This window comes from Ruditapes philippinarum, unplaced genomic scaffold (genome assembly GCF_026571515.1).
Source record: "Ruditapes philippinarum isolate M1 unplaced genomic scaffold, ASM2657151v2 ctg5455_1_1_1_1, whole genome shotgun sequence".
In the NCBI taxonomy this organism is placed as follows: Eukaryota; Metazoa; Mollusca; class Bivalvia; order Venerida; family Veneridae; genus Ruditapes; species Ruditapes philippinarum.
The window spans coordinates 33,739-60,413 of NW_026866065.1; the positions used below are offsets into that span (position 1 = coordinate 33,739).

A 26,675-nucleotide genomic window follows, 5' to 3' on the forward strand; every position below is an offset into this window, starting at 1 on the left:
ACCATGCGACCACATACATGCATCGAGAACATGTTTGACTATACGACCTTTACGAGAAAGGGACAAAGAGCTGTCCGCCCTTTTATTAAAGGACATACTAAAATATGCCATTTCCTTATTGTTATTGTTAAGGAGGCTAATGTGAATTGGCTTATATACAACAATAGTAACGCAAACCAAGTGGGGTCAGTTTTCGTTCTTTAAAGTTAGCTTCGAAATTTTAAAAAGATCATAATATATAATTTCTTGGAAAATTTTGAGTTTAAATTTTTTCTACTTTCCATTCTATGTATATAATAGAATCATTTTATTTTTGCGACACATGAACTTTTATAAAACGTTTTAAATATATTAAATATTAAGAGATTAATACACGGCAGAGTAGGGCCGGAAGTAGCACAACAAATTGTGTGCTTTAGGGCTTTTTATTATATAGACGAGACATCGTATGAAATATCAGATTATAAAATCGGTCGATCTTGCAGTCGAATTATTGAGACTAGACCGGAATGTGAAAATCGGCCCGCAAAATGAATAATGGCCCGAGGGCTTCAGCCCGAGGGTATTTATTTCAGGACTGATTATCACTATCCGGCCCGTCTATGACATATATCAAACTCTTTAATACATTTGATATATCTAAAAGAAGCATTAACTACTTTGATATTTCTATCGTTGAAATTCCTGTTTCTGTAGATTTCTACTGAACAGTAACTTCTACAGAGCGCTGCCTTATTAAATGTGAATGAAGAAGCACGTTTTATTTTCTCGGAATATAATATATCATATTTTTATTCTTCAAATTGCACTAATATACTGTATTTGTACGTTCTCATAATAAAATCAAGCGATTCGTGCGTGAAACCTACTTTCACTTTTACAGCTAGCTAATTAATGTGGCGTCATTGTTTCATTTTGTGCACGTAAAAGTCGATGGCGAAGGCACGATTATATGCTTTTCGATTTTTGAGAGCGCCGACCCGGAGACACCATACCTTTTAGGCGAAATAACGAATAACAGGACACGATGTCCTCTTCTGTAAAAATATCATGTGGTCGGGTAGAAATCTTTGCGGGTAGAAATCTTTGCGGGTAGAAATCTTTGTATCGGTGCTCTTTATTTGTCGTTTCGTCTTTGTCTCAAAAGGCGAAATGCGAAGACAGGAAAATGTTTATAATTTATATATATTTTTGCATATTAATCCAGTATTTATCAAAATAATTGCCTTACCGACTGCGTAGATGTTGGTGTTAGAAACGGAGTTCAGAAGTAGTGCCTCATAGCATTATAGTGGCCTATTAACGGACATTTAACGAACCGGAGCCGAAGGCTGAGGCCCGTCTGACTCGGAGGTCACTAAAATGCTATGATACCGCACTTTTATAGCACATATTTGTAAAAGTTGGATCTAAATTTATTTTACCCACAAAAGATTTTTTAAAATGTACTAAAAATTGTTGGCAGACAACTTATATTAAGCGCGTTTTTTTGTGTGTAAAATTGTCATCGCTTTTATATACGTCGTTAACCTTTAGTGATCCGACAAAAATATTATCGTACTTTTTAAACTTTTATAGGCTCGCTGACATATAAATCAAGAAAGAACATACTCATGTAAGGTATGATATAATGTAGTAGTATCCGCTCAGGCGGTCACTATACGTTTATGTCGGACCGCTGACATCATCGCGAATGTTATACTATTTTAAGGCCCGCTGATGCTTACATAAATAAAGCAGGAACACATTTTTTTTTCATCAAATGACGTAATAGACAGGTACTGACGAACGCAGAACAAGAAACAAATGAAATAGAATGAACATTTCCATCTCCAATTATCTCTCTTCTAACAATATATATAACTATCTCACATCATGTCAAGCTGCGAAGATCGGATTTTTTGAGAAAAAAAACAAAAAAAAAAACAACAAAAACTTCTTGCAGGTAATTTAAACCTAGTGATAACAATATATTACGTGCTTACTATGGTAAACTGAATTTAAAAGGCTTAAATGATAGATGTACGTACGTCTCTCACGCGGCGGATAGTTTCTCACGGGGCGGATAGTTTCTCATTACCCACTCGCCTGAAACGCTATTCTAATTTACACTAACCTTTTCTCATTTTATCATTATTTAACAACGCGGAAGGTTGAAAGGTTAATGCGCGGGAAATTCCATTCTATGGAAAATTTTACATTGGCTTAAATCCAGAAGTGAAAATAAAGATGGACTGTGAAAAAGGTGAGTGCTGCAAGTTTGTAAATATTCATTTTTCTTGGTGAATGCTTTAACATGAGGCGTTGCATGTGGAATTTACAGGTGCATGGAAAAGAGTTAGCATCTTTTTTCTCTAGTGTTTTTTTTTCTAGATTATTTTTCTATTTCTTTTTATTTGCCAAGCAATTTGCGAATTTAGTGAAGGTATCATGTGAAATGATGATATTTTTATGAACGCTGTTCTTATGTAGAATTTAAATAAACGCGTGTCTCGCCATTTTTCTTTATATTTCCTTTGCTATTTATCCTGAATGAATATAAATCCTATTCAGAAGCTAACGTTAACAATAGAATGGCGGAAATGATGCGTTTTGTAAAATTGCGTGACTTAGTGTTTGTGTTTGTTGACATACATGAATCATTTGCTGAAACTAATTAATAACAATTATGATATATATTTTGAGTTTGTTGTCATAATTAACATCAACAGTGAATGTATTTGGGATAGAAATTCTTATTGAATTTTCCACCTCGATTTAAATTAAACAGTACCTTCTCGGTAAAATTCCTTATCTTTTTGGAAGCAAGTAATGGTGTAAACAGCTGTTTGGCAGAAGAACCCTTTGCGTGTCGATGAGAATGAAATGAGCACTGGCGCGAGAAATTGACATTACGCCGCCTGTCAATCAAGCTGGCAGGGGGCTTTCAGATAATTAAGCCAATCGGCGATCTATTCAGTTTCACGCTAAGATTTCTGAGAAAACCGCCATTTTCCTTAGACAAGACAATGGTGCAGCAGTATTTGTATTGAAATTATTTTGATTTTTTTGTCAATTTTTTAAAGCTATTTAAAACGGTATATCTAAGTTACAAAATATCCTGACATATTGACTGATGGAGTCAGTAAGTTCATTTTACAAAACCAAACTATCAGTAACTTTCTTTATATGAAGATAAGTTATATCGCAGGTACGAAAGTTAAAAATTATATGTGAATTTCCGCTGCACCAGATGTGAAGTATAAGTAATAGTATATCTATTACTTAAAAATTTATTTAAGATTCAATCCTTTTTTAAGAAAATCGAAATGTGATTCTACCCTCCGGACTCTCATCTATATTACCCATTTATGTTTAGGATTTCTATGCAGTTTCATCGAGATATTCTTTCGGTCGTGGGTTCTGGTCTGCTTCAATAACATCATATCTGATCACGGTTTTAATTTAAAGCCGAAGTCTGGAATATGCGAAACTTATTTTGAAGTGAATAATATTACGTTTTATCACGAAAATATCTAATGTACAAATATACATGTAATCGTATATCATACAAAAAAGTTACGCAAGGCCAATTTTCTCATTTAATTTTGATAATTTATGCACAAATGCATTACATATAAGTGATTTCGCACAAAAAAAAAACCAAAAACAAAAAACAAATACAAAAAAAAAATGTTACTGTTTCATTCATGTAATTTTACTTTTATATGATATACTAAGATTTTAAACGGTACAATATTGATAGTTTTAACAGTCGACACGGTGGAAATTGATTTTCTCCTCTTGACTTCGTGTTATCCATTTAGAACGCCCCCTTGAGGAATCATTATCTTTGTTAATGATAGTATCTGCAGTTTCTTGACATCATACTTGAAAAAAACCAAGAAACACTAAATCTCATTCAGGTCTATCGCTAACATATCATATGATTTCCTAACCTTTTTATCTCCAACTACGAAATGCAAATAATCAGATATGAGAAATGGTTACGAAAATATAATTTCACGAGCGTTAACATGGCGTAAAAGCATGATCCCCCCCCCCAGATAAAATATATATATTCAGATTAAAACCTCATTATGTAATATTGTATCATTTATTGTAAGTATTGTTAAAAAATATGGAATAATGATGTATTTCCGATGTATAGGATTACATCTACCACATATGAATGACACACGTATTTTTTAATGAAAAAAAGATTAAGCCTTTTCAGTTGTTTTGTAGTGCTCTATAATTTTGATTTATCATTATTCATAACTCATTTAATATTATAAAACTATTGACTTGTGAGCCATTCTATATGATGCGATAGCCTAGGTCAATATGACATTTTGCCGGTGAATGTCTGTTTTATTATGTGATCAACCTAAGATTAAAAGACATAAACAAAGAGTTAAGCGTAATATTAAAAACAAGTTATCAATGTACTTATTATGATTGCGGTGTAACTTTTACCAATTATTTTTTGAGTAAATATATATTTGAATTGAGAAATATGCCACGAAGAACAAAATGCAACAATTTTAAATAGTCTATGCTGTATTCTCATTGAATAATGAGTATGATGCCATTTTAGGCCAGTGTAGTCTTAACTGCGCATGCGTAAATCATTTTCACCCAGTGAATATGATTTACGCACGCACAGTTTATTGTCTTCGCGGTATGGTTATTGAATATTAGTCTAATTCTTTTTTTAGATCGGGCAAATCCAATTCAACCAGGAAATATGATACTACACCCAGTGAATATGATTTTATGATTTGTTCTGTTGACTACTGTTTGAACCAATGAGATTGCAGCTATTTTTTTAGATCATATAATAAAACCCAATACATTGTATTATGCTTTTGAAATGGAAAGAATAAAGAACTAATTTTTTGTTGTCGGAATGTTACGCATTTAGTTGGGAGCCGTTAGATATTTCGGCATTGTTGAAAACTTTCGCCATTCTTTTTCATACTGAAAATATAAATATATCCATGGTCCGTCTGATGTTCCATACTTTAATTAATTTTATTATTAATCACTAGTTTTGACTGGATTTTTCTGGTCAATTCATATTGTTGCTGCTTTGTTCCTGCATGGTCGTGATGTTGCAAACTATATCTTTTAATTTATTTATATTATTTGTTTTGTTTACTCCGAGCCAAGGTCAGTTGATGTTTGATGTAAAATAACAATGTCTGGACTAATTTGTAAATAAGTATTGCGGTACATGTGCAGCGCAAAAAAAAAAAATACAGCCGAGACAATAATGGGGGGAAAGTATTAAGGGAAGTAACTCCATATTCAGTGTAAAAAAAAACATATAATCATGTCACGATTATATGTAGTATTTACATCTCATCATTGTACTGACGTTTAAGACAAAAGTTTACAGCATAAAAGTAAAATGCCACTCCAACATGGAGTTAGTTATAAGTGATGAAAATACACTATCACAACGTTATCTAGAGTATATACATTCATAAAATATGGTGCTACATCATGTTATATTTTTCGTTTTTTCGTGAAAAATGGAATATATTTTCACTTATCACGATAAAATTCACTACATGAAATTTATCATATTTCGTGAAAATATATTCCATATTTCACTCTAATGGAAAATATTCTCTTAAATAAGTATTATATACATATATCAATGTATCATTGAAATAATAAGTTTATATGATTTTTCTCTCTCCCCCCCCCAAAAAAAAACAAAAACAAAAAAAAAACAATAAAAAACATTGCAATATCCATAAACTAACAAAATTAATCATCGTGACTACCTGAAGAAGAAATTATTATGTTAGCAGAAGTATTTTAATTATTCGCGTTTACATGAACTAACATTATAATGAACCACTTTTATATGTCAGTTTGATTTACAACATCATATTTAATGTCGACATTGTGTCAGATGCTTGACCTGATTATCGCAATCTTATGCAACAGCGATTACAACAACAACAACAGCCACATCAACAACACCAACACAAAATCAGCTGCATGAAAAATAACGTTAATAAAAGAGTTCTAATTGCATTAAATATATTTGTAATAAATACCATGCAGAACAAGCAATATGGGCTTAAGACGATACTGATAATCATTATCTGCAAAATAAATAAACAAACAAACAAATAAATAAATAAAATAATGAATGAATGAAAGAATAAATGAATAAATGAATGAAATAATTAATTTATAAAAATAAATAAATAAATAAATAAATAAATAAATAAATAATCGAATTTCTTCATTAGCATATGTTAGGAAAGATTCTGTACTTTCTTCAGAAAGGAAGAAAGATTTTGTATCATATACTATAATTTAGACTTGTCAACATACGAAAGATTTTATACTATTTCCATCACCTACGGAAATATTGGACTACCAACAACCTCTCCGGAACGATATCAGACTACTCTATCACCTTTGGAAAGATTTTAGACAATCTCCACTACCTCAAATCTTTCCGATTTCGGACTATCTCCAACCTCTCCGGAAAGATATCGGACCATCTCTATCTCCCCGGAACGATTTTGGACTATCTCCATCACCTCCGGAAGTTGATACGATTTTGGACTATCTTCAACCTTGCCGGAACAATTTTAGTCTATCTCTACCACATTCAGAAACATTTTGGACTATCTCAAGGACTACTTTGTACCATCTCCGGAAATAAATGCACCATATGTATCACATTGCCACTTTGCAACCTTAATAACTGCATACATTCAATGAGCCGCGTCACGACAAAACCAACATAGTGCGTTTCGACCAGCGTGGATCCAGAACAGCCTGCGCATCCGCGCAGTCTGATCAGGATCTATGCTGTTCGCTTACCAACCCTATTACAAGTAGAGACACTGATAGCGAACAGCATGGATCCTGATCAGACTGCGCGGATGCGCAGACTGTTCTGGATCCATGCTGGTCGCAAACGCAATATGTTGGTTTTGACGTGACGCGGCTCAAATTATCTATCAGTACAGAACAGAATAGAATAGACCGTATGTATAACAATAAATATTATTTTGTTTTAGGTGATGAAGCTAATGAAGTGTTCGACTTGCGGGAGAACAGCAGTGATGATAGTGTTCCATGCTCTATTGAAAAAGTTCCAGAAAGAGACAAATGGTCCTCGAAGTTTGACTTCATCTTGTCATGCATTGGCTTTGCTGTTGGGCTTGGAAACATTTGGAGATTCCCATACCTCTGTTATAAGAATGGTGGCGGTAAGTATAAATGTAACGTGTTAGATTACTTTTTTTTGGTTATGTTTGACTGTAAGTCAAACTGGCGTGCTCAAGTTATATGACAACGTTTTAGAAAGCTCAGACTTTTCATGGAAGGGAGGGATGGGGGTGGGAAGGAACAGATGGAGGTCCATGCACTAGCAGGGAAAACTATCCAACTTTTACCGTTCGTCTGTCACTGCCTTGCCATTTTAATGGGGCGGTTTAGTTTTTGCGGCGCACATATCCATTTCGCAGTTTTTTTTCCTGGCAATCGGTTCCATCGGGAACGAGCCAAGGCTCGTTCCCGATGGAACCGATTACCCTCGGGTTTGGATTTCCCTATCCTCTATCTAACCTAATGATTCTATTAGTTTTTATTCCAACTGTCTTCGAATGGTGGGGGTTGACCAGATATTTGATAGTGTCCGCTATTTTCAGGGATGTACCGGTTTACCATGCAAATGTAATTTAGTTTCTTAAAAAATTGCACCCGCGTATATTTGTTTTCATTTGTAATAACAAACTTGTTTTTCTGTGGAAATAAATACGCTTAATCTCTACTCGTTTTTCTCCGTCATAATAAACTTCAAGAGGAGCAGGATACACTTATAAATAAAAAAGATACAGACCTTTTTTCATATAAAAGATACAGACCTTTTTTTCATATAAAATATACAGACCTTTTTTCATATGACGAGTTATCTGTTTAAATAATGCTGTTTGTGCATCACATATGTCTTAAATGTCAAAATATTACATGTAACCAGTGCAAAGCCATTAGTTCTTTTTTAAGCACTTAACCTAAATACTATATTAATGCATTTTGTACGATGAAAAATGCTTCATTATTGTACAATATTAAGGTAATAATAGTTTGTACAAAGTCGGCATACTTCGGTAATTTTCGTAACTAATGACTGTTCGGACAAGTTGTATATATACATTGAATTACACGGGTTTAAGACACTTAAATATTTTCATTTGGCCAAACAATAAGTTTACTAAATATCATTAAGTAGCTCGGTTTTGTGAGTGACTTAGCGACTCTGTAATCCTATATATTGTTTTTTGTTTTGCTAATGTTTTCTCTTAATCTAAGAAATGTACTATATTTTTTGCTAGGACAAAAAAAAAAAAAAAAAAAAAAAAAGAAAGAAAGGAGAGAGAGAGAGAGAGAGAGAGAGAGAGAGAGAGAGAGAGAGAGAGAGAGAGAGAGAGGCAAATCTCATTAAAATCATATTATCCTAGCTGGTGCATCGCTATTTTTCGCTAGCGTAGCTTATCGGAAGGAAAAAGTAGTGCTGGTTTTTATGAGGAATACATAAAAAAGTCATTATGAATTTGTTGGAAAAATCAAATCTTTTTCATCTTTTTTATCAATGGATGATATAATTATTTACGCAGCTATACTTAAGTAATCTAAATTGCTATATTTTTTCTATACTAGTTGAAGGGTTGATTATGAAAGCTAAGTTTCAGTCGATTTGTTGGTATCATTTTAATTACTTTTATTTATATCAATCTTCATAAAACTTTTGTTTGTAAATAAAAATGAAATTATTTCGGATGTATGTACTCCCATTGTCGAAAATACATGCATCCAAACCAATGTTGTTAAAGCTTTGAAGAACAAGTGACGTTTCTTATGGAAAATTTTACATAAAAATATTATAATAAATCCAAGTACGAACTTACTTTAAGATGTTGAAATTTTATATTAAAATACAAACCAATTGAAACATCTCTTAATGAAGTTCTAAAGACATTTCTTGTTAATTAAAAGAAATATAAGCCGAAAAATTTCTTTGAGAGAAGATTTTGATTTATTTTCGCGGCCTAGCGGCCTGGCTGTTTTAACTTTAAAGTTGTTGAAATTCTATAAAATAATTAAAACGGTTCTTAAGACATTTCTTGTCATTTTGCAAAATTCAAAAAAAAAAAAAAAGAAAAAAAAGAAAAAAGATTTACCATGATAAATTGCTCTCGAGATAATTTCAAACATCATTGTTTAAATTTTTGTTATTTACACAGAATGCCATCTTTTCAGCACACCTCTACAGTAGTTTATTTTTTTTTTCATTTATCTTATCAAATAATAAACAAACAAACAGTAGAAACATGTTTCCACGAGATAAGATTGCGTATTATTTTGTCTATTTCCTGCTGCCATGCTACACTGGTTATCTGGAACCGGCAAATTTAAGGCGATTCTACGCTAAATATGGGGCAACAAAATGATTTTTTATTGTCACGGTTCAGAACTGTTCACTATTTAGGGGAGATGATGTGTAAGCGGCTTGATAACTCAGGTGGTAGAGATGCTGTACAGTATTCCGGGGGTCCTAGGTTTGAGTTCCGGTCAGGCTGCACATTTTCTCACCCTGTGACACTTGGCGCCCAACAGGGGACCGTGACTGAATATAGCTCAGAGTTTAATTAAAATTTCTCTGTTACTCAGTAAATTCGAGGATGAACTTAAATATAGCAGAGGAGTATGTCACGGTTCAGAACTGTTCACTATTTAGGAGAGATGATTTGTAAGCGGCCGGATCAATAAGCTAATATGACTAAGAGCCGTAGTACAGTATTCCAAGGGTCCCGTGTTCAAGTTCCAGTCAGGCTGCACATTTTTCTCACCCTGTGACACTTGGCGGTCCCAACAGGGGACCATGACTGAATATTGCTCAGAGTTTAATTTACACTTGAGCCACGTCACGACAAAACCAACATAATGGGTTTGCGACCAGCATGAATCCAGACCAGCCTGAGCATCTGCGCAGTCTGATCAGTATCCATGCTGTTCGCTATCAGTTTCTGTACTTGTTATAGGGTTTGCAAGCGAACAGCATGGATCCTGATCAGACTGCGCGGATGCGCAGGCTGGTCTGGATCCATGCTGGTCGCAAAACCATTATGTTGGTTTTGTCGTGACGCGGCTCAATTCTCTGTAACTCTGTGAAATTGGAGGATGAATTTCAATATAGCAGGGGAGTATGTCATGGTTCAGAACTGTTCACTATTTAACGGAGATGATGTGTAAGCGGCCGGATAGCTAAGTCGATAGAGCCATGGTACAGTATTCTGAGGGTCCCGGGTTTGAGTTCCATTCAGGCTGCAGATTTTTCTCACCCTGTGACACTTGGCACCAAACGGGGGACCGTGACTGAATATACCTCAGAGTTTATATCTATTTTTCTGTAACTCTGTGAAATTCAAGGATGAATTTAAATATAGTAGGGGTCAGAATTATTCACTATTTAATTTGGGGAGATGATGTGTAAGCGGCCAGATAGCTAAGTCGGTAGAGCAGCGATATGGTATTCCGAGGGCCCCAGGTTTGATTTCTGCTTGGGCTGCACATTTTTCTCACCTATTGACACTTTGCGCCCAATGGGGACCGTGACTGAATAATAATTAGCTCAGAATTTATTAAAAATTTAATAATTTAATTTTCTCTGTAACTCTGTGAAATTCGAGGAAGAATTTCAATATAGCAGGGGAGTATGTCACAGTTCAGAAGTGTTCACTATTTAGGGTCCCGGGTTCGAGTTCCAGTCAGGCTGCACATTTCTCTCACCCTATGACACATGGAAAAAAATGTGTCCCCTCTATCATTTTATCTTTTTTGTGTTGTTGCGGTTGAAGGGCATATATTCACAAAATACTGAAAAAGGTAAAAAGGTGTGGCACAAATCAGACACCATAGTTAAGTGATCCTCAATTGGCAAAAATGGCAGCTGACTTAAATGCAGTAAAGCTGTGGAGTTCCTTTGTTAATTTGAATTGTCATTTTTGTCTAAATGATTTATTGAGTTGGGAAAACGTTTTTTAACATTTTGATATCAAAGTTAATGCAATATAATGACGCATATGTACTTAATCAGTTAAAAGAAAGTATATAGATCACATTTTAACAGAATTTGTCCGCCATTTTGAAAAACGGCCGAAGGATACAAGCCGCTTTAAATCGTGTTATTTATATTTATGGCGTTTGTTGATTAAAACAATCATTGAATTGTGAATATTAAAATATCTGGCAAGTTATTAGACCTTTATTCTTAAGAATAAATTGTATGGTAATGAATGACAAGTTTTAAATTTATAGTACCCTTTCGGGCAAAATTTTCGGGTAATTTGACCTAGTTTTCGGAGAAATTGGCCATTTTCAACTACAGCTTAAGAAATTAGTTCTAGCCAATTTAGAAATAAAACAATGGACAAGAAACAAAGTTTAACACCCCCGACAAGTTTTAAAAGCATTTATTTTCATGAATTTAATACTTTTAGAACTTTTCAGGTTTTTTTAAAAATGCCCTACGAAAGATGCAGAATTTGGCGATTTTGCTCAATTTCACGAATACATTCTGCATGAAAAAATATTGTCATAATACATTGTAATCAAATACATAAACCGAAATAAGTGTTCTATGCTGAAGATTTATACCAATTTTCTTAGCGCTTTGTTTGTAAATAAAGTTACAGGCAAGTTTTAAAAAACATGTGTAAACCGTGGTAAAATTACGCCCGTGTGATTATTACGCGACACCGGAAGTCATGTAGCAGGTTTTCTAACCTTGCAAACCCGGGTTAACTATAAACTCTAAGGTTTCAATCAAACAAAGATCATTCACAATTTAGATGACTTTTATTAAATTTACATTTCTCAAATATCGTTTATAACATTACAAAATCTACTACAATCTATACGTTGGTCATAATTTACAGTTTAATATGAAAGCAAAGTTAATTTAAGTTATTTAAGTTTCTTATTTAAGTAAATGGAAAACACTCCTGAGAAAATATAATAAAATAGATTTCTTATTCAAAAATGAAACAAACAAAATATCCCTACATTGGTAAAAATTGTGGCTTATCTCGATGACTAGGTATAAGCTACATTGGCGTCCTTGAGGCAAAAGCAATTGAGAAGGTCAAAATCTTTCTTATATAGTCTAACAAAAAGTGAACTCACTAAAAATCTCATGCTAGAAAATAAAAGAAATAGGGGTAGTTTCAAATTAAACAATTACTTAAGAAAACATTATCAATAAATAAGAAAAACCATAAAAGCGTAACATTAAATCATTAATCTTGAAATGACCAAAAATTTAAGAGGACCAATTTTACACTAGAAAAGTCATGAATTTAAGTGAATTTGAAATGCTTTACCGTAACAGAAGAAATTTAGAGAGAAATTACTTTAATGAATAAAAGATAAATAAAATTGTTTTAGAAATAATCAAAATCTGCCACATTCCACCTTCCTTAAAACAAAGTTTACAAATATCATATTATTTGAAACTTTTAAAACCAAGCAATGTAGTAAATTTTAAAATAATTTTATTTAAATATTCAATCTGAGAACTTAATAAGATAACATTCACTGTACTGTATAATCTTTTAAATGCATAGCGCAATTTGATTTCAATTAACATTTGGCAGAATTAAAAAGAAAATATATTTTTATTGTGACATTTTACATTATAAAATAAATTATACAACACAAAAGATTATGATAATTGAAGTTGCGGATATAATTGTACAAAATATTCAATCCAATGAAAATAGGCATAATGTCAATTATCACATAGTTTTCTGCTTCTTTCTGAAAGTTTTCCCTATGGTATTTCCGTGTTTGTCAAAAAGAATTTCCTCATCTCTACAATCGGCCTTTTCTGTTACTAGTGATGTATTCTGCTGTAACAGTTGTTGTTTCCGTTTTTCTGCTAATCGATCTCGATGGTTAGGCCGAAATGGTAATATATTCCCTGGGTCGATGTACATTTTGTTTGGTTCCATCTGTTCATAGATTGATACATCTTTCAAATTATGTTTCTGCCTCAGATGTTTCGTTGCTATATCCTTTCTCCAGTACTTTGACTTGCAACATGAACACTGGAAGGATAATTTTTCTGGAGTATGTACCGAATTCCAGTGTCTTTCAAACCCCATAAATTTAGCATAGACGGTTTTACATACGGTGACTGGACACTCAGTTGGTACTCCAGGCCAAAATGGCCTTTGCACTGATTCAGGCGACTTAACATCAGCTTGGAGAAAATTCTCCATTTCTTCTTGAGGAACGCAAAGATCAAGAAATTCCATGCTGAAATGATAACAACAAAAAAAAACAGGTGAAAGTAATTGTTACTTTCAGTAGCTTATACCAAGGTAAAGATTGATTGATTAATTGATTGATTAATTGATTGATTGATTGATTGTTAATTATTTTATTTTATTGCAGAATTCCATTATAACTTCAATTGCCAAATATCCTGGGCTGGACAACTTTAGTTTCCAGGATAACCCCTGCGCTATCAATAGACAAGAAAAACATATTGGCATGAAATAAGAAAAGAATTGTATAAATTCGATTCATTACTTTCAGTCAAGATTTCAAAAGATGTCCTTATTCGACAATGGAAAATGTAAATATTTATCTTTAACTAAACTCTTCTCATATTAAGAAAACATTCAACCAATTAAATCATATATCCTGGCCCGGACAATAAGATTTTCCAGGATAAATTCCATCACAGAAAATAATTTCTAGGTCTTGTAAACATGGATAATAGCATTTAGGGCAACTTGCACCTTGAATGCTGAAGACCAAAGTTTACATGTTATTGTCCATACATAATTAAATAGGTTAAATCTATTTCAAAGTAATATGGAACAGAATCATTAAGATAGTAACTTTATCAAATAAATAGCAATACAAAAGACTGTTGGTGATTCAAAGAGTTGTTCATAACACAAGCTAAGCCACAATATTACCAATGCTTCGGATATTTGAATTTTTTTTTTATATACAGATAGGAAAAAACTATAACTATAATTTCCAAATCATTACTTATAGTTTTAATATATATATATTTTTATCATTTATGTAGATTTTTAATTAACAATTTAGCATTAATCATAAACATTTTATTTGTTTTTTTTTAATAAACACACACTGACATGTATATGTACAAGTATATCCATAATTATTCATTGCGCATAAATTAATTATTTACAACATAAATATAAAGTTAAGTTAATTATACAATTAATTTAATTTATTTGTAATTGTATCTTTTAAAATAGGTACAAGTCTACAAATAAGTCTTTGTATAATATTTCATATTTTACATGTATAAGTTAATATTAAGAAGCTTGTATACCATTTTTGGAAAATTTATTTCCATTTTGGATTTCTCAAGCAACAAATAAGTTTTGGGGTTTTAATTTTAATACTTTAAATATGATCTATAGTGGAAACAAAATCATAATGCATTATTTTAACACATATATGATGTTTTATGTTTTCCTTACATTTATCCGCTTAACAATAATGTTAATTTAAGTATGATATTTTAAATGGTAAAAACATTGATACATTATAATGAGAAAACTAAGTGCATTAAAGCGTATGTTTTAGCAGACACAAGTCAATGATTAATTTATAAACAACCTCTTAACAAGGTGAGAAAATCACCTTTGGTTTTACTTTGCGTCCCACCCTAGTGCGATATGGAGAAGTGGGTATCTCACTATTTACATTATCATATTCACAAATCCCTTCCCATTCTTCATCAATAGAAACGGGAATGTTTGATAATGAAGTACATATATCTTCTTGATGATAGTTTATCTCATTTTGAGAGGTTTGTTCAGTAAAGCATCTTTTGAGATGATCAACATGTACTACAAGTTTTTTATGGGAGACTTGGTGCTCTATTTGATATGTTGTTATGGAATTTTTTTCCAATACTTTATATGGGCCTACCCAACCTAAACCTAACTTGGCATTAGCTGTTGGAGGATACCATCTCCATACTAAATCACCTGGGTCAAAAGACCTTGGTTTAAGACCTTTGCTATATGTTCGTTTCTGACGTGTAGCAGAAGTGTTAAGTTGCTCAGCAACTTTTTGGTATGTTTTGGACATAGAATGCCTTAACCATTGTACATACTGAGATGGACAAAGACGTTCTAGGGTGTTAGGAGGGTCTCCATACATAACGTCAATAGGCATTGTGTTTTCCCTGCCAAACATAAGTAAATTAGGCGTACATTTTGTACTATCGTGTACACTTGATCTGTAAGCCATCATAATAAAAGGAAGATGGTCATCCCAATCGTTCCTGTTTTCATTTACGAACATGGCTAACATCATTTGGATGGTTCGTATGTTTCTTTCTGATAAGCCATCAGACCTAGGATTATACGGATCTGTCCTTGTTTTTTGTATACCTAGTAAGCGACACATTTCACTAAAAAGAATTGACTCAAACTCTGGACCTTGATCGGTGTGGACAATTGAAGGAATACCATATCTGCAAATGAACTCAGTCACTAATTTGTCTGCTACTGTGAGTGCAGTATGATCCTTTATGGCATAAGCTTCAGTGAATTTAGTGAAGTAGTCACTTATTACTACTACATAAAGATTGCCATCAGAAGTGGGAGGTAAAGGTCCTAGAATATCAAGGGCTATACGGTCTAAAGGCTGGTAAGATATGTCTTGTTGTAACTGAGACTTGCCGCAACCAGGGCCTGGCTTTCTTCTGGAGCACATTTCACATGAATTTACCCAGCGCTTAATATCACTTGTAAAGTTAGGCCAATAAATTTTTTTTTTTAATGGAAGCAATAGTTCTGTCACGACCGAGATGACAAGAATAAAACGTAAAGATTTGTTGTCATGTTTTCGCCAAAGCAAGTTGTCTTTTAAGATTAAATACTCCCAAAGACTCCATAATGTCCTAACATTTGTAGTATATTTAGCAATTTCAACTTTTGATGGCTTTTCCAGCAATTTTTTCTTAAGATTTAGTATGACACTGATATCTGAATCTTTGTTTTTGAAATTCTAAGAGCTCCACATTGGACCATTTACCAAACCAGTTTGAGTTTAAAACAGGAGGTTGGTTTTCAGTTTGACGTTGGTTTGAAACAATATCATTTAATTCAGTATTTATTGTACATGTTAATGTATGATTGTTTTCAGGGTGCAAGTCTGCGTTTTTGTAAATAGGTATAACTGTTTGAGAAGTAGATGGAAATTTTCCATTGTCTTTAGTACTACTTCCTTTCTGATTTGTGGACGTTTTCCCTGTAGAGCAAGACATCTTATGATTTTCATCCTCTTGATGTTTGTTTAAATAATTATTCCCACAGTCAGGACAACTTTCTCTTTTGCATGATTTTTTACGGACTGGTATTCTTGATAATGCATCTGCATTAGCATGTAGGACACCTTTACGATATTGCACAGAAAAATCATAGGTGTCAAGTACAGCTAACCAGCGAGCTAACATACCTTCCGGTTCTTTGAAGTTTTTAAGCCATAACAGGGAAGCATGATCAGTTCTTACTAAGAACTTTCTGCCCCAAAGATAGTGTCTAAAATGTTTCACAAAAGTAACTACTGCTAAAAGTTCTATAAAGGTGGTACAGTATTTTTGTTGCGATTTGCTAAGAGATTTGCTAGCATAAGAGATCACTTTCTCCTCCCCATTTTGTATTTGTGACAAGACACAGACAATGCCTGTATTACAACCATCAGTATCTAAAATAAACAATCCATCTTCTGTGGGAAAACTTAGAATTGTAGGTTTTGTTAATTTATCTTTTAATTTGTCAAAACTTTCTTGACACTTTTGTGTCCATACACATTTTCTTTTCTTTTGAGTCAGTTCATTGAGTGGGAAAGTAAGCTGAGAATAAGCAGGAATAAACTTCCTATGATATGAAGAAAGGCCTAAAAAGCTCTTTAATTCACTTTTATTATTTGGTGATGGCCAATTCTTAATATCATCGATCTTGTCAGGAATACAAGAAATGCCTTCGTCTGACACAAGGTGGCCCAAATATTGTATTTGTTTTTTGAAAAGGTGACATTTCTTTGGTTTTAGCTTCAAATTTGCAGCGCGAAAACGCAGGAAAACTTGCTTTAAATTTTGAAGTGTTGTATCGAAATCAGGACCAAAACAAATTATGTCGTCTAGATAACATAAACATTGTTTCCATTGCATACCTCTAAGTACCAGTTCGATCAAACGTTCAAAGGTCGCCGGGGCATTTGATAAGCCAAAAGGCATGACCTTGAATTGAAAGTGACCAACATGTGTACTAAATGCTGTGAGAGGTTTGCTGGCAGAGTCCATTTTTATTTGCCAATAGCCTGAAGCTAAATCTAGTGTGCAAAAGTATTTGGAACCCGAGAGGGTATCAAGAGCATCATTGATTTTTGGGAGAGGATAAGCATCTTTCTTTGTAACAGAGTTAAGTTTTCTGTAATCTAGACAGAACCGGATTGAATTATCAGGTTTCTTTATAAGTACTACAGGTGCTGCCCATGCACTTGAACTTGGTTCAATTATATTCTTGTCTAACATTTTCTGTACTTCATCTTCAATTACTTGTTTTTTGTGACAAAGGTACACGCCTTGGTGGTCACCTACATCAATATGATGTTCTACTATATCAGTTTGTGTAATATTCCCTGAATCATATGTAAAAATGTCCTTAAATTCATAGAGAACACAGCTTAACTGTTCTAATTGTTCTTTAGTTAGGTTATCAGAAGCTTCATCAAGTAAAGGTTGTAAATGACTAGGAAGCTCACAAGGCATGACGCTTGTTGTTTCCTTATTGTCAAGTTCACTTACTGAAGAGACAGACTGAATGTTGCCTATAGTTAGATTCTTGTCAATTTTGACTATTTGATTTGTTAAATTTATAAGTGACACTGGTATGTCCATTTGGTCAGATGAAACAAGAGTCTTGGCCATAAGAACACCCTTCCTTAGCATCACTTTACTGGGTTCAACAATGCCTTGTGAATCAAAGAATGTGCCATCTATTTTGGCATGAACAGTAATTTCAGATTCTGCTGGAATCTTGGTAGAATGATTGAGCCTAATGCGTGATAGTTTGTTGCTTTCTTGTCTTTAAAGATTTATCTTGTGTTTGCCGATAATCATGCAAGCTTTACCAAATTTCAAATTTTCATCAAAATCTTCAAGGAAATCTTGTCCTAACAAAGCGGGCAGGTCATCTTCAAGGTCAGCCACAAGAAAGTCATAGGAGAACAATTCATTATCTATGTCAAAATTCAAATTTATTTTACCGGACACCTTGATATTACTTCCATTTGCTGCAGTTAAAGTACATGAAACCGCTTGAAGGTGTTCATCTAAGATTCCTATTTTCTTTGCGAACTTATTTGAAATTATGCTTACAGCCGAACCTGAATCTATCAATGCTTTTGAACAATAATCTTTAATAATAATTTTAGAATATAAACACGTTCTACTTGTTGCACTGTTTAAGATAATGTTATCTTGCCCCTTTTCTTTTGTTTTATCACAGGCTGAACTTTTGGGCTCAAGATCAGCCTCAATTAGTTTTCCTTACTAGCTGTGGGACAATTTGATGCAATGTGACCTTTTGCGTGACATTTAAAGCATTCAATGTTTGATCTGTCTCTGCTATTTGATCTGCTTCTATTGCCTTTAGAAAGATTTTCATTCAAAGCTTTGAGAAGGGATGCTATGTCTTCTAAGGTAACATTTTCTTTACTTTTACTTGAAATGTTATTGCAAAATGTAGACTGCTCTTGCTCAAATCTTGGTTTTCTAAGGATTCCCTGAGAACTTTCAAAGGCCTCAAATTCTATTGCGAATGATATTGCAGAGTCAATTGTTGTTGGGTGTCTATATTGTACATGGCTTCTGACTTCAAGCTTAAAAGACCATTTATAAATTGATCAATGATGTATATCTCTCTGGTTTCAGGCTGTACTGTTGGAAAAGCTTTCACAGCTAATCTTTGTAAAGCGTAGCCATATTGAGAAGCTGTTTCAGACTTAAGGTGTTAACGATTTCTGAATTCACAGCGATATGCTGTTTCACGTTCAGGGGGGTTAAATCTACGGTTAAGAACTGACAAAATGTACTCATAATTATCCAATAAGTTTGGGTTAAGATCACTAAGAAGCTTTTGAGCAGGTCCCCTTAGGCTCATAAGTAATTGTTGGGCTTTTTCAACTTCATCCCATTGATTCCAAATTGCTACTTTTTCAAAGTGAACAATATAATCTCTCCATTCTATTGATTCCCCATCAAATTTATCAGGCTCTTTGGCTTTGTGCCTTAGAGGCAACTGAGATGCAGTTTTTAATCCTAAAGAGCTAGGTTTATATGTACTGTTGAAGTTTTGCATTTGTGGCTTAAAGGCTTGCTTTTCTGGCCTATGAAAAGAATGTATGCCATTCTGTGAATGAGTTGAACTATTGATAGTAGGTGTCATTAATGGATGCCTTCTATGATCAACAAAATGACTATTTGCCATTAAAGTAGAAGCAGAACTGTGTTCAGGTATTGACAAATGCCTTCTGTCTGCTAATGTATGTACATATTGATCTACATTGTGTGGCAGTACATCATTTTGTGAGTCATAGCACTGACTATTATTTATTTCATGATTGGGATAATGATTTTGAGATGGTCCCTGATGAAAATTTATGAAATTGTCTCTGTCATTAAAGTCTTCATTACTATAACGTTTATCAAAAGACTGCCTATGTGTACCACGTGTTTGCCTAGAGTTTTGATCTTGAACCTTTTGAGATAACCCTGTTAGGTTCTGACAAAACTCATTGGCATGAGAGTTAATTTGATAATTTTGAGATGGCCCCGTGTCGTGAGAATAAAGAAAACTGTCATTGTTTGATGCTTGTTTTGAGAAAATTAAATGCTGATCACTTTGAGAATGTCCCTGTGTGTTATACTCAGTTTGAGACGATCCCTGTATTGGATTGTGCATGTTTTCATTATCATCATGTTCTAAACTTTGTGGAAAATACCTTTCAGTAGGTTTCTTTCCATGGGGTGCAAGATCATCAAAATATTGAGAAGATCCCCTACTTTTATTGTGTATATCAAAATTTTGAGAAGATTCCCGACTTTTATTGTGTATATCAAAATTTTGAGAAGATCCTCTACTTTTATTGTGTATGTCAAAATTTTGAGAAGATCCCCTACGTTTATTTTGTATTTCATATTGTCTTGATGTACTTTGAAAATGTGAATTATTTTCATTGTAAAATGAAAATTCACTTTTACTCGGTGTATTTGTGCTCCTAGTTTCAAATTTTATATGTTTAGATATGAAAGAAGGTTCATGAAGGGAAGAAATAGGTTCACTTTGAGTTGAAACATTTATGAGAGTTTGTTTCGGTTTATTGAACATAACTGTTTTGTTATCAAAACAACTTGTGTGTAGTGGCGAAGTAACATGACTTTCCTTGAATGAAACCTTTTTGTTTTTATCTTCTAAAGGTATCCACCAAGAATGTGGTGGCGTTGTCATTTTCCAAGACAATTTTGAATTTAGTTTTTTAAACGGACGAGCCCCCAAAATGTAGCAGGTTTACTAACCTTGCAAACCCGGGTTAACTATAAACTCTAAGGTTTCAATCAAACAAAGATCATTCACAATTTAGATGACTTTTATTAAATTTACATTTCTCAAATATCGTTTATAACATTACAAAAATCTACTACAATCTATACGTTGGTCATAATTTACAGTTTAATATGAAAGCAAAGTTAATTTAAGTTATTTAAGTTTCTAATTTAAGTAAATGGAAAACACTCCTGAGAAAATATAATAAAATAGATTTCTTATTCAAAAATGAAACAAACAAAATAACCCTACATTGGTAAAAATTGTGGCTTATCTCGTTGACTAGGTATAAGCTACCTTGGCGTCCTTGAGGCAAAAGCAATTGAGAAGGTCAAAATCTTTCTTATATAGTCTAACAAAAAGTGAACTCACTAAAAATCTCATGCTAGAAAATAAAGGAAATAGGGGTAGTTTCAAATTAAACAATTACTTAAGAAAACATTATCAATAAATAAGAAAAACCATAAAAGCGTAACATTAAATCATTAATCTTGAAATGACCAAAAATTTAGGAGGACCAATTTTACACTATAAAAAGTCATGAATTTAAGTGAATTTGAAATGCTTTACCGTAACAGAAGAAATTTAGAGAGAAATTACTTTAATGAATAAAAGATAAATAAAATTGTTTTAGAAATAATCAAAATCTGCCACAGTTAGATAAATTACTGCCAAAACAATCTTACTTTATTACGGAAATTTCCGAAGTTTCGCGATTGGGTTCAAAAAGATGTTCGTCACAATATTGTTGCACAGCATGAAGTGTGTTGAATAATGAAATATTTTGAGGTTATTATACATTTAAGTATAATACTAAACGAGTTAAATATAGCAGTATTGTACTTAGCTATTTATAATGAACTTTTTATTTTACACCACAATTTTTTAGGGGGGAAAACACAATAAATAAAATATAACGCTCAAAATAAAAAAAGCGTTTTTGTAGTACATTAATAATGATGTTTACATCGTGTGTAATATGGATATGATATGTATTTTTTCTTACTTAAAAATTGTAAACAAAGGTAGATACAGTACAATATGGATTTGATATGGATGTTTTGGACTCGAAACTCTTTAATGATTTGAATCTACATTATCTTTTATATTTGAAAATGACGAAAGTGAATAATTTAATGCAGATTAAATGTAAACTGATTTTATTTGGAAATATCATTGTTCACGAGAATTGAAAATGATATTTGTATGTAGACCGAGCACAGTTTTACCAAGTTTTATTTAGCAAGAGTGTATGGGCGATAACCAGCTCCTTTTCAATATAAGTACTAGTTATCACTCTTCGAAACATTTTTAACCAGGTTTTTCGAAGGAAAAAACTGGTTATTAGATTGAGGTATGTCAGCGGGCGGGCGGACGGGCGGGCGGCCGTTAACAATTTCTTCTGTGCGCAACTCCTACATTTCTCAACGGATTTTGACCAAACTTTCACAGAAGCTTTGTCATCAAGTGCCCTGGCGCATATTGTCGGGGTTTTGCGATTGGATAATATTTGACCTAATTATGACCCTTTGTTTTTTTCCCTTATATAGAATATATAGTTAACAATTTCTTCTGTGCGCAACTCCTCCTACATTTCTCAACGGATTTTGACCAAACTTTCACAGAAGCTTTGTCATCAAGTGCCCTGGGGCATATTGTCGGGGTTTTGGGATTGGATAATATTTGACCTAATTATGGCCCTTTGTTTTTTTTTCCTTATATAGAATATATAGTGAACAATTTCTTCTGTGCTGAACTCCTCCTACATTTCTCACCGGATTTTGACCAAACTATCACAGAAGCTTTGTCATCAAGTGCCCTGGCGCATATTGTCAGGGTTTTGTGATTGGATAATATTTGACCTAATTATGGCCTTTTGTTTTTTTTCCTTATACAGAATATATAGTGAACAATTTCTATCGTGCGCAACTTCTCCTACATTTCTCAACGGATTTTGACCAAACTTTCACAGAAGCTTTGCCATCAAGTGCCCTGGCGCATATTGTCGGGGTTTTGTGATTGGATAATATTTGACCTAATTATGGCGCTTTGTTTTTTTTCCTTATACAGAATTATCAATATGTAGTGAACAAATTCTTCTGTGCTGAACTCGTCCTACATTTCTCAACGGATTTTTTTTTAAACTTTCACAGAAGCTTTGTCATCAAGTGCCCTGGCACATATTGTCGGGGTTTTGTGATTGGATAATTTTTGACCTAATTATGGCCCTTTGTTTTTTTTCCTTATACAGAATATATAGTGAACACTTCTTCAGTGGCAATTTCTCCTACATTATTCATGTTTTACATTGTACATAGTTACATTGTTTGTTGCTTGTATTTGTATTTCAAATACAACATATTTATCTACAATGGTGATAATTGAAAACCTGGTTTCATGGCATTGCCATGTTTCTTGTTGTGAGATATTTATTAAGCTTTAAAGGATATAAAAATAAAACGCTTTTACACTATTTCATCTAATATTTGACAGTTTGAGTTTGCCTTTTATTTCAGGGGCATTCCTTATCCCGTATTTTGTATTGTTGGTTACGTGTGGTGTCCCGGTTTTTCTACTGGAACTTTCCCTTGGCCAGTACATGAGTCTTGGTAGCATAAAAGCTTGGGGAAAGATCGTACCAGGATTTCAAGGTGAGATTATGAATTTGGACTCAATTTAAATTTTAAAGGAACGGCAGATTTTTTAAATTAGATTTAGATTCTATACACCAACAACAACAAAAAGTTTTATTTGATTTTCTATATAAATATATGCATGTATGTATTTTACCCCGGTCTCATAATGTTATCTATATAATTTGTTTAATCTTTAATTCTTTTTTCCACAGGAATTGCAATTGGTTCCATCATCATTGTATTTTGTTTGAATCTATATTACATCATCATCTTATCTTGGAGCGTTTATTACCTGTATATGTCATTTACTACGTCACTTCCGTGGGCGACTTGTGACAATGAATGGAATTCCGAAAGGTAAAGTGTTATACTTATGTTCTTGATAATTTGCTAATTCTTCAATTATAAATGTGTCATCAAATGTGCTTTTAGATCTATATAAAAATAAAAAATGTTCTTATCTTTCGTAAAAATTATTTGGTTATGAAATTTACAGAAATACAATTTTGCACCCTTCGCATCACCACCACTACCACCATCCTCCTCCTTCTCCACCTCCTCAGCATCAACTTCATCAATATCATCATCATCATCATCATCAACAACAACAATAACAACAACAACAACAGTCGTAATCATCATTATCACCATTACTATCATCATCATTATCAACAACAACAACAACAACAACAACAGCAGCAACAACAGCAACAACAACAACAACAACATGATGATGATGATCATCATCATCATCATAACAATTGTTGTCGTCGTATCATCATCATTATCATCATCATTATTATCATCATCATCATCATCATCATCATCATCATCATCAGCATCATTATCATCATCATCATCATTATCATCATCATCATTAACTACAACATCATCATCAATAATATCAGTTTTATCATTATTATTGATAAATCGTTTTCTCTGTAAATTTTGAAGGACATATTCCACCTCTTTTGATTCCAGATGTTTTGATGGCAGCTCTAATCGAAGCAGAATATGGAAAAATCAATCATTAACATCAAATATACCTTTAGCATTGAATTCATCTGGGAAAACAGTGGACTCTGTTATAGAGTTTTGGGAGTAAGTACTAATCTAAACCTTGAGCTAAAGTGGATTTTCCTTCAGTAAAAATAATTGTAAAGTGCGGCTTTGTAACACCGCACTTTGGTGTCAAACGCACTTTAGGGTCCAACCCCAAAGTGCGTTACGTACTTTGGGGTCCGCAGATCAAAAATAAGTCAGTACGCAATATTTAAGCGGAACTCAGTTGACACCTCCAGAACTCTGGAACCCAAAGTGCGTTAATATGTAGCATATTTACCCACTTTGGGGTCAATTTCTCGATTTTGACCCCAAAGTGCGTTGGACCCCAAAGTGCGATGCGAATTGTAACGCACTTTGGGGTCTAACCCCAAAGTGCGTTTGACCCCAAAGGCTGCTAAGTCCAATGTCAAGGTTTCTCAAAGTCTCAAAACTTCGTACCAGGAAAATTTGTTTTTATTTCATTAAAACAGTCACTCTGCATTTTAAGTTACTTTTCATAGTCAACAATCTTTATTTGCAGGAACTTTTCACATTTACATCATCAATTTTTAATGAAATTTTAAATGTTTTAATATGCATTTACAGAAGAAAAGTGTTACACATCTCAGAGGGCATAGATAAGCCGGGAACTATTGTTTGGGAACTTGCTGTTTCCCTGCTCTTCGTTTGGATACTCATTTATTTCTGTGTATGGAGGGGTGTTCGATGGAGTGGAAAGGTACAAAATGTCCATGCTAATTCAAAATAAATAAAATCTAAATCGGCTTCGATGTTTTAAAAGATTGATACGTTCAACTTGACTACGATATTCACTGAAATATTTCGAATCATCATTATCATTTTTGATAGTTCAACACATTGTTACATATCCCATGGAACGATAACGATAGTTAACTTCATTGCGGTATTCCCTATGAATCGTTATCGATAATTAACTTCACTGCAATAGTCCCCATGAATCGCTCTCAATACGAATCGTTATCGATAATTAATTTCACTGCAATATTCCCTATGAATCGTTATCAATACTTAACTTCACTGCAATATTCCCTATGAATCGTTATTGATAATTAACTTCACTGCGATATTTCCCATAAATCGTTATCGAAAAGTAACTTATATGCGATGTTTCCCATAAATCGTTATCGATTGTTAATAGCAATGCGACATTCCCTATGAATCGCTATCGATATCTAACGTCAATGCAATATTCTCCGTGAATCTTTATCGATAATTAAATTCACTGCGATAATCTCCATTAATCGTTATCGATAGTTAACTTCAATGTGATATTCCCTATGAGTCGTTATCGATAATTAACTTCATTCATCTCGTTGCGATATTCCTCGTGAATTGTTATCGATAGTTAACTTCAATGTTATATTCCTTCGTAAACTTTAATGTCAGTGAACTTATAAGTGACATATTCTCAATAATGATTTGTTCAATACATTGCTATAACCCCCATTTATCATTAGTTAAATATATACTATGCTCATTCTTGAGTTAAATATCCTAATCGCAGAAATTTACTGAAATCCATGAAATTCATACTGAAATTGTCGAATGAACAAACTATGTTTAGGAAGCTGCCTTCACCATTATCGGACAAGCAAAGTCAGTTCTTTCTTTAAAAAAATGCCAGTTTTTAATGACACTATATATTCATATTGTGACCACCTATAGTGTGTAGAATTTTTAACATAACATGTCTACTTTGTGTGATGTTTATTTTATATTAACAAAGATACTGTGTAGCAGTTTTCAATATTTTCTAACATCAAATTTAAGCATAGTATAATTATCTTCAACATCAATGCGACATTCTCATGTATATGATTATAGATTGTTTACTTCACTGCGATATTTCCTTATGTCATTCTCACAATTCTACTCTTGAGGGGCGTGACTTTGGAGGGTGCAGGGGAGGGACTAAAGTTCTACCTAAAACCGGACTTTTCCAGACTCGGCGATCCGCAGGTATGTACAAAGTCTAAAAGTATCTAATAATATCTTTATAAATGACGCCTAATTTGGTTCTTAAAAGTATATCCGATTCCATCACAACGAGTGTGGCGTGTTGCCCTCTGGAATGTCAACAGTCATGTCCTTAGAGGAAATTTAGAATTAGAAGCCAGAGTTGTGAGACTTTATCTTTTAAAGATCTCAAGTATTGACCCATTCAGTGAATTTTGATGCCAAAAGTAGGAAATTGTTCCCAACCAACTCCTACTGCCGATAGCCAAAGAAAGGGAGGCAACTTGTACCAGTGTATAAATCATTA

At 33.3% G+C, this 26,675-nt stretch overlaps 1 protein-coding gene across 1 annotated transcript in view; it reads left to right on the forward strand.

Annotated features, from left to right (window-relative positions):
• The first annotated feature begins 2,017 nt into the window (after positions 1 to 2,017).
• LOC132731145 (sodium- and chloride-dependent taurine transporter-like) overlaps positions 2,018 to 26,675 on the forward strand; it is a 39,153-nt gene continuing 14,495 nt past the window's right edge. The window contains exons 1-7 of the mRNA XM_060717270.1: positions 2,018 to 2,245; positions 7,038 to 7,229; positions 23,207 to 23,341; positions 23,539 to 23,683; positions 24,308 to 24,427; positions 24,977 to 25,109; positions 26,237 to 26,371. Of these exons, the coding sequence (XP_060573253.1) occupies positions 2,230 to 2,245; positions 7,038 to 7,229; positions 23,207 to 23,341; positions 23,539 to 23,683; positions 24,308 to 24,427; positions 24,977 to 25,109; positions 26,237 to 26,371 (876 nt within the window). The 5' untranslated portion in view covers positions 2,018 to 2,229. The remainder of the gene's footprint in view (positions 2,246 to 7,037; positions 7,230 to 23,206; positions 23,342 to 23,538; positions 23,684 to 24,307; positions 24,428 to 24,976; positions 25,110 to 26,236; positions 26,372 to 26,675) is intronic.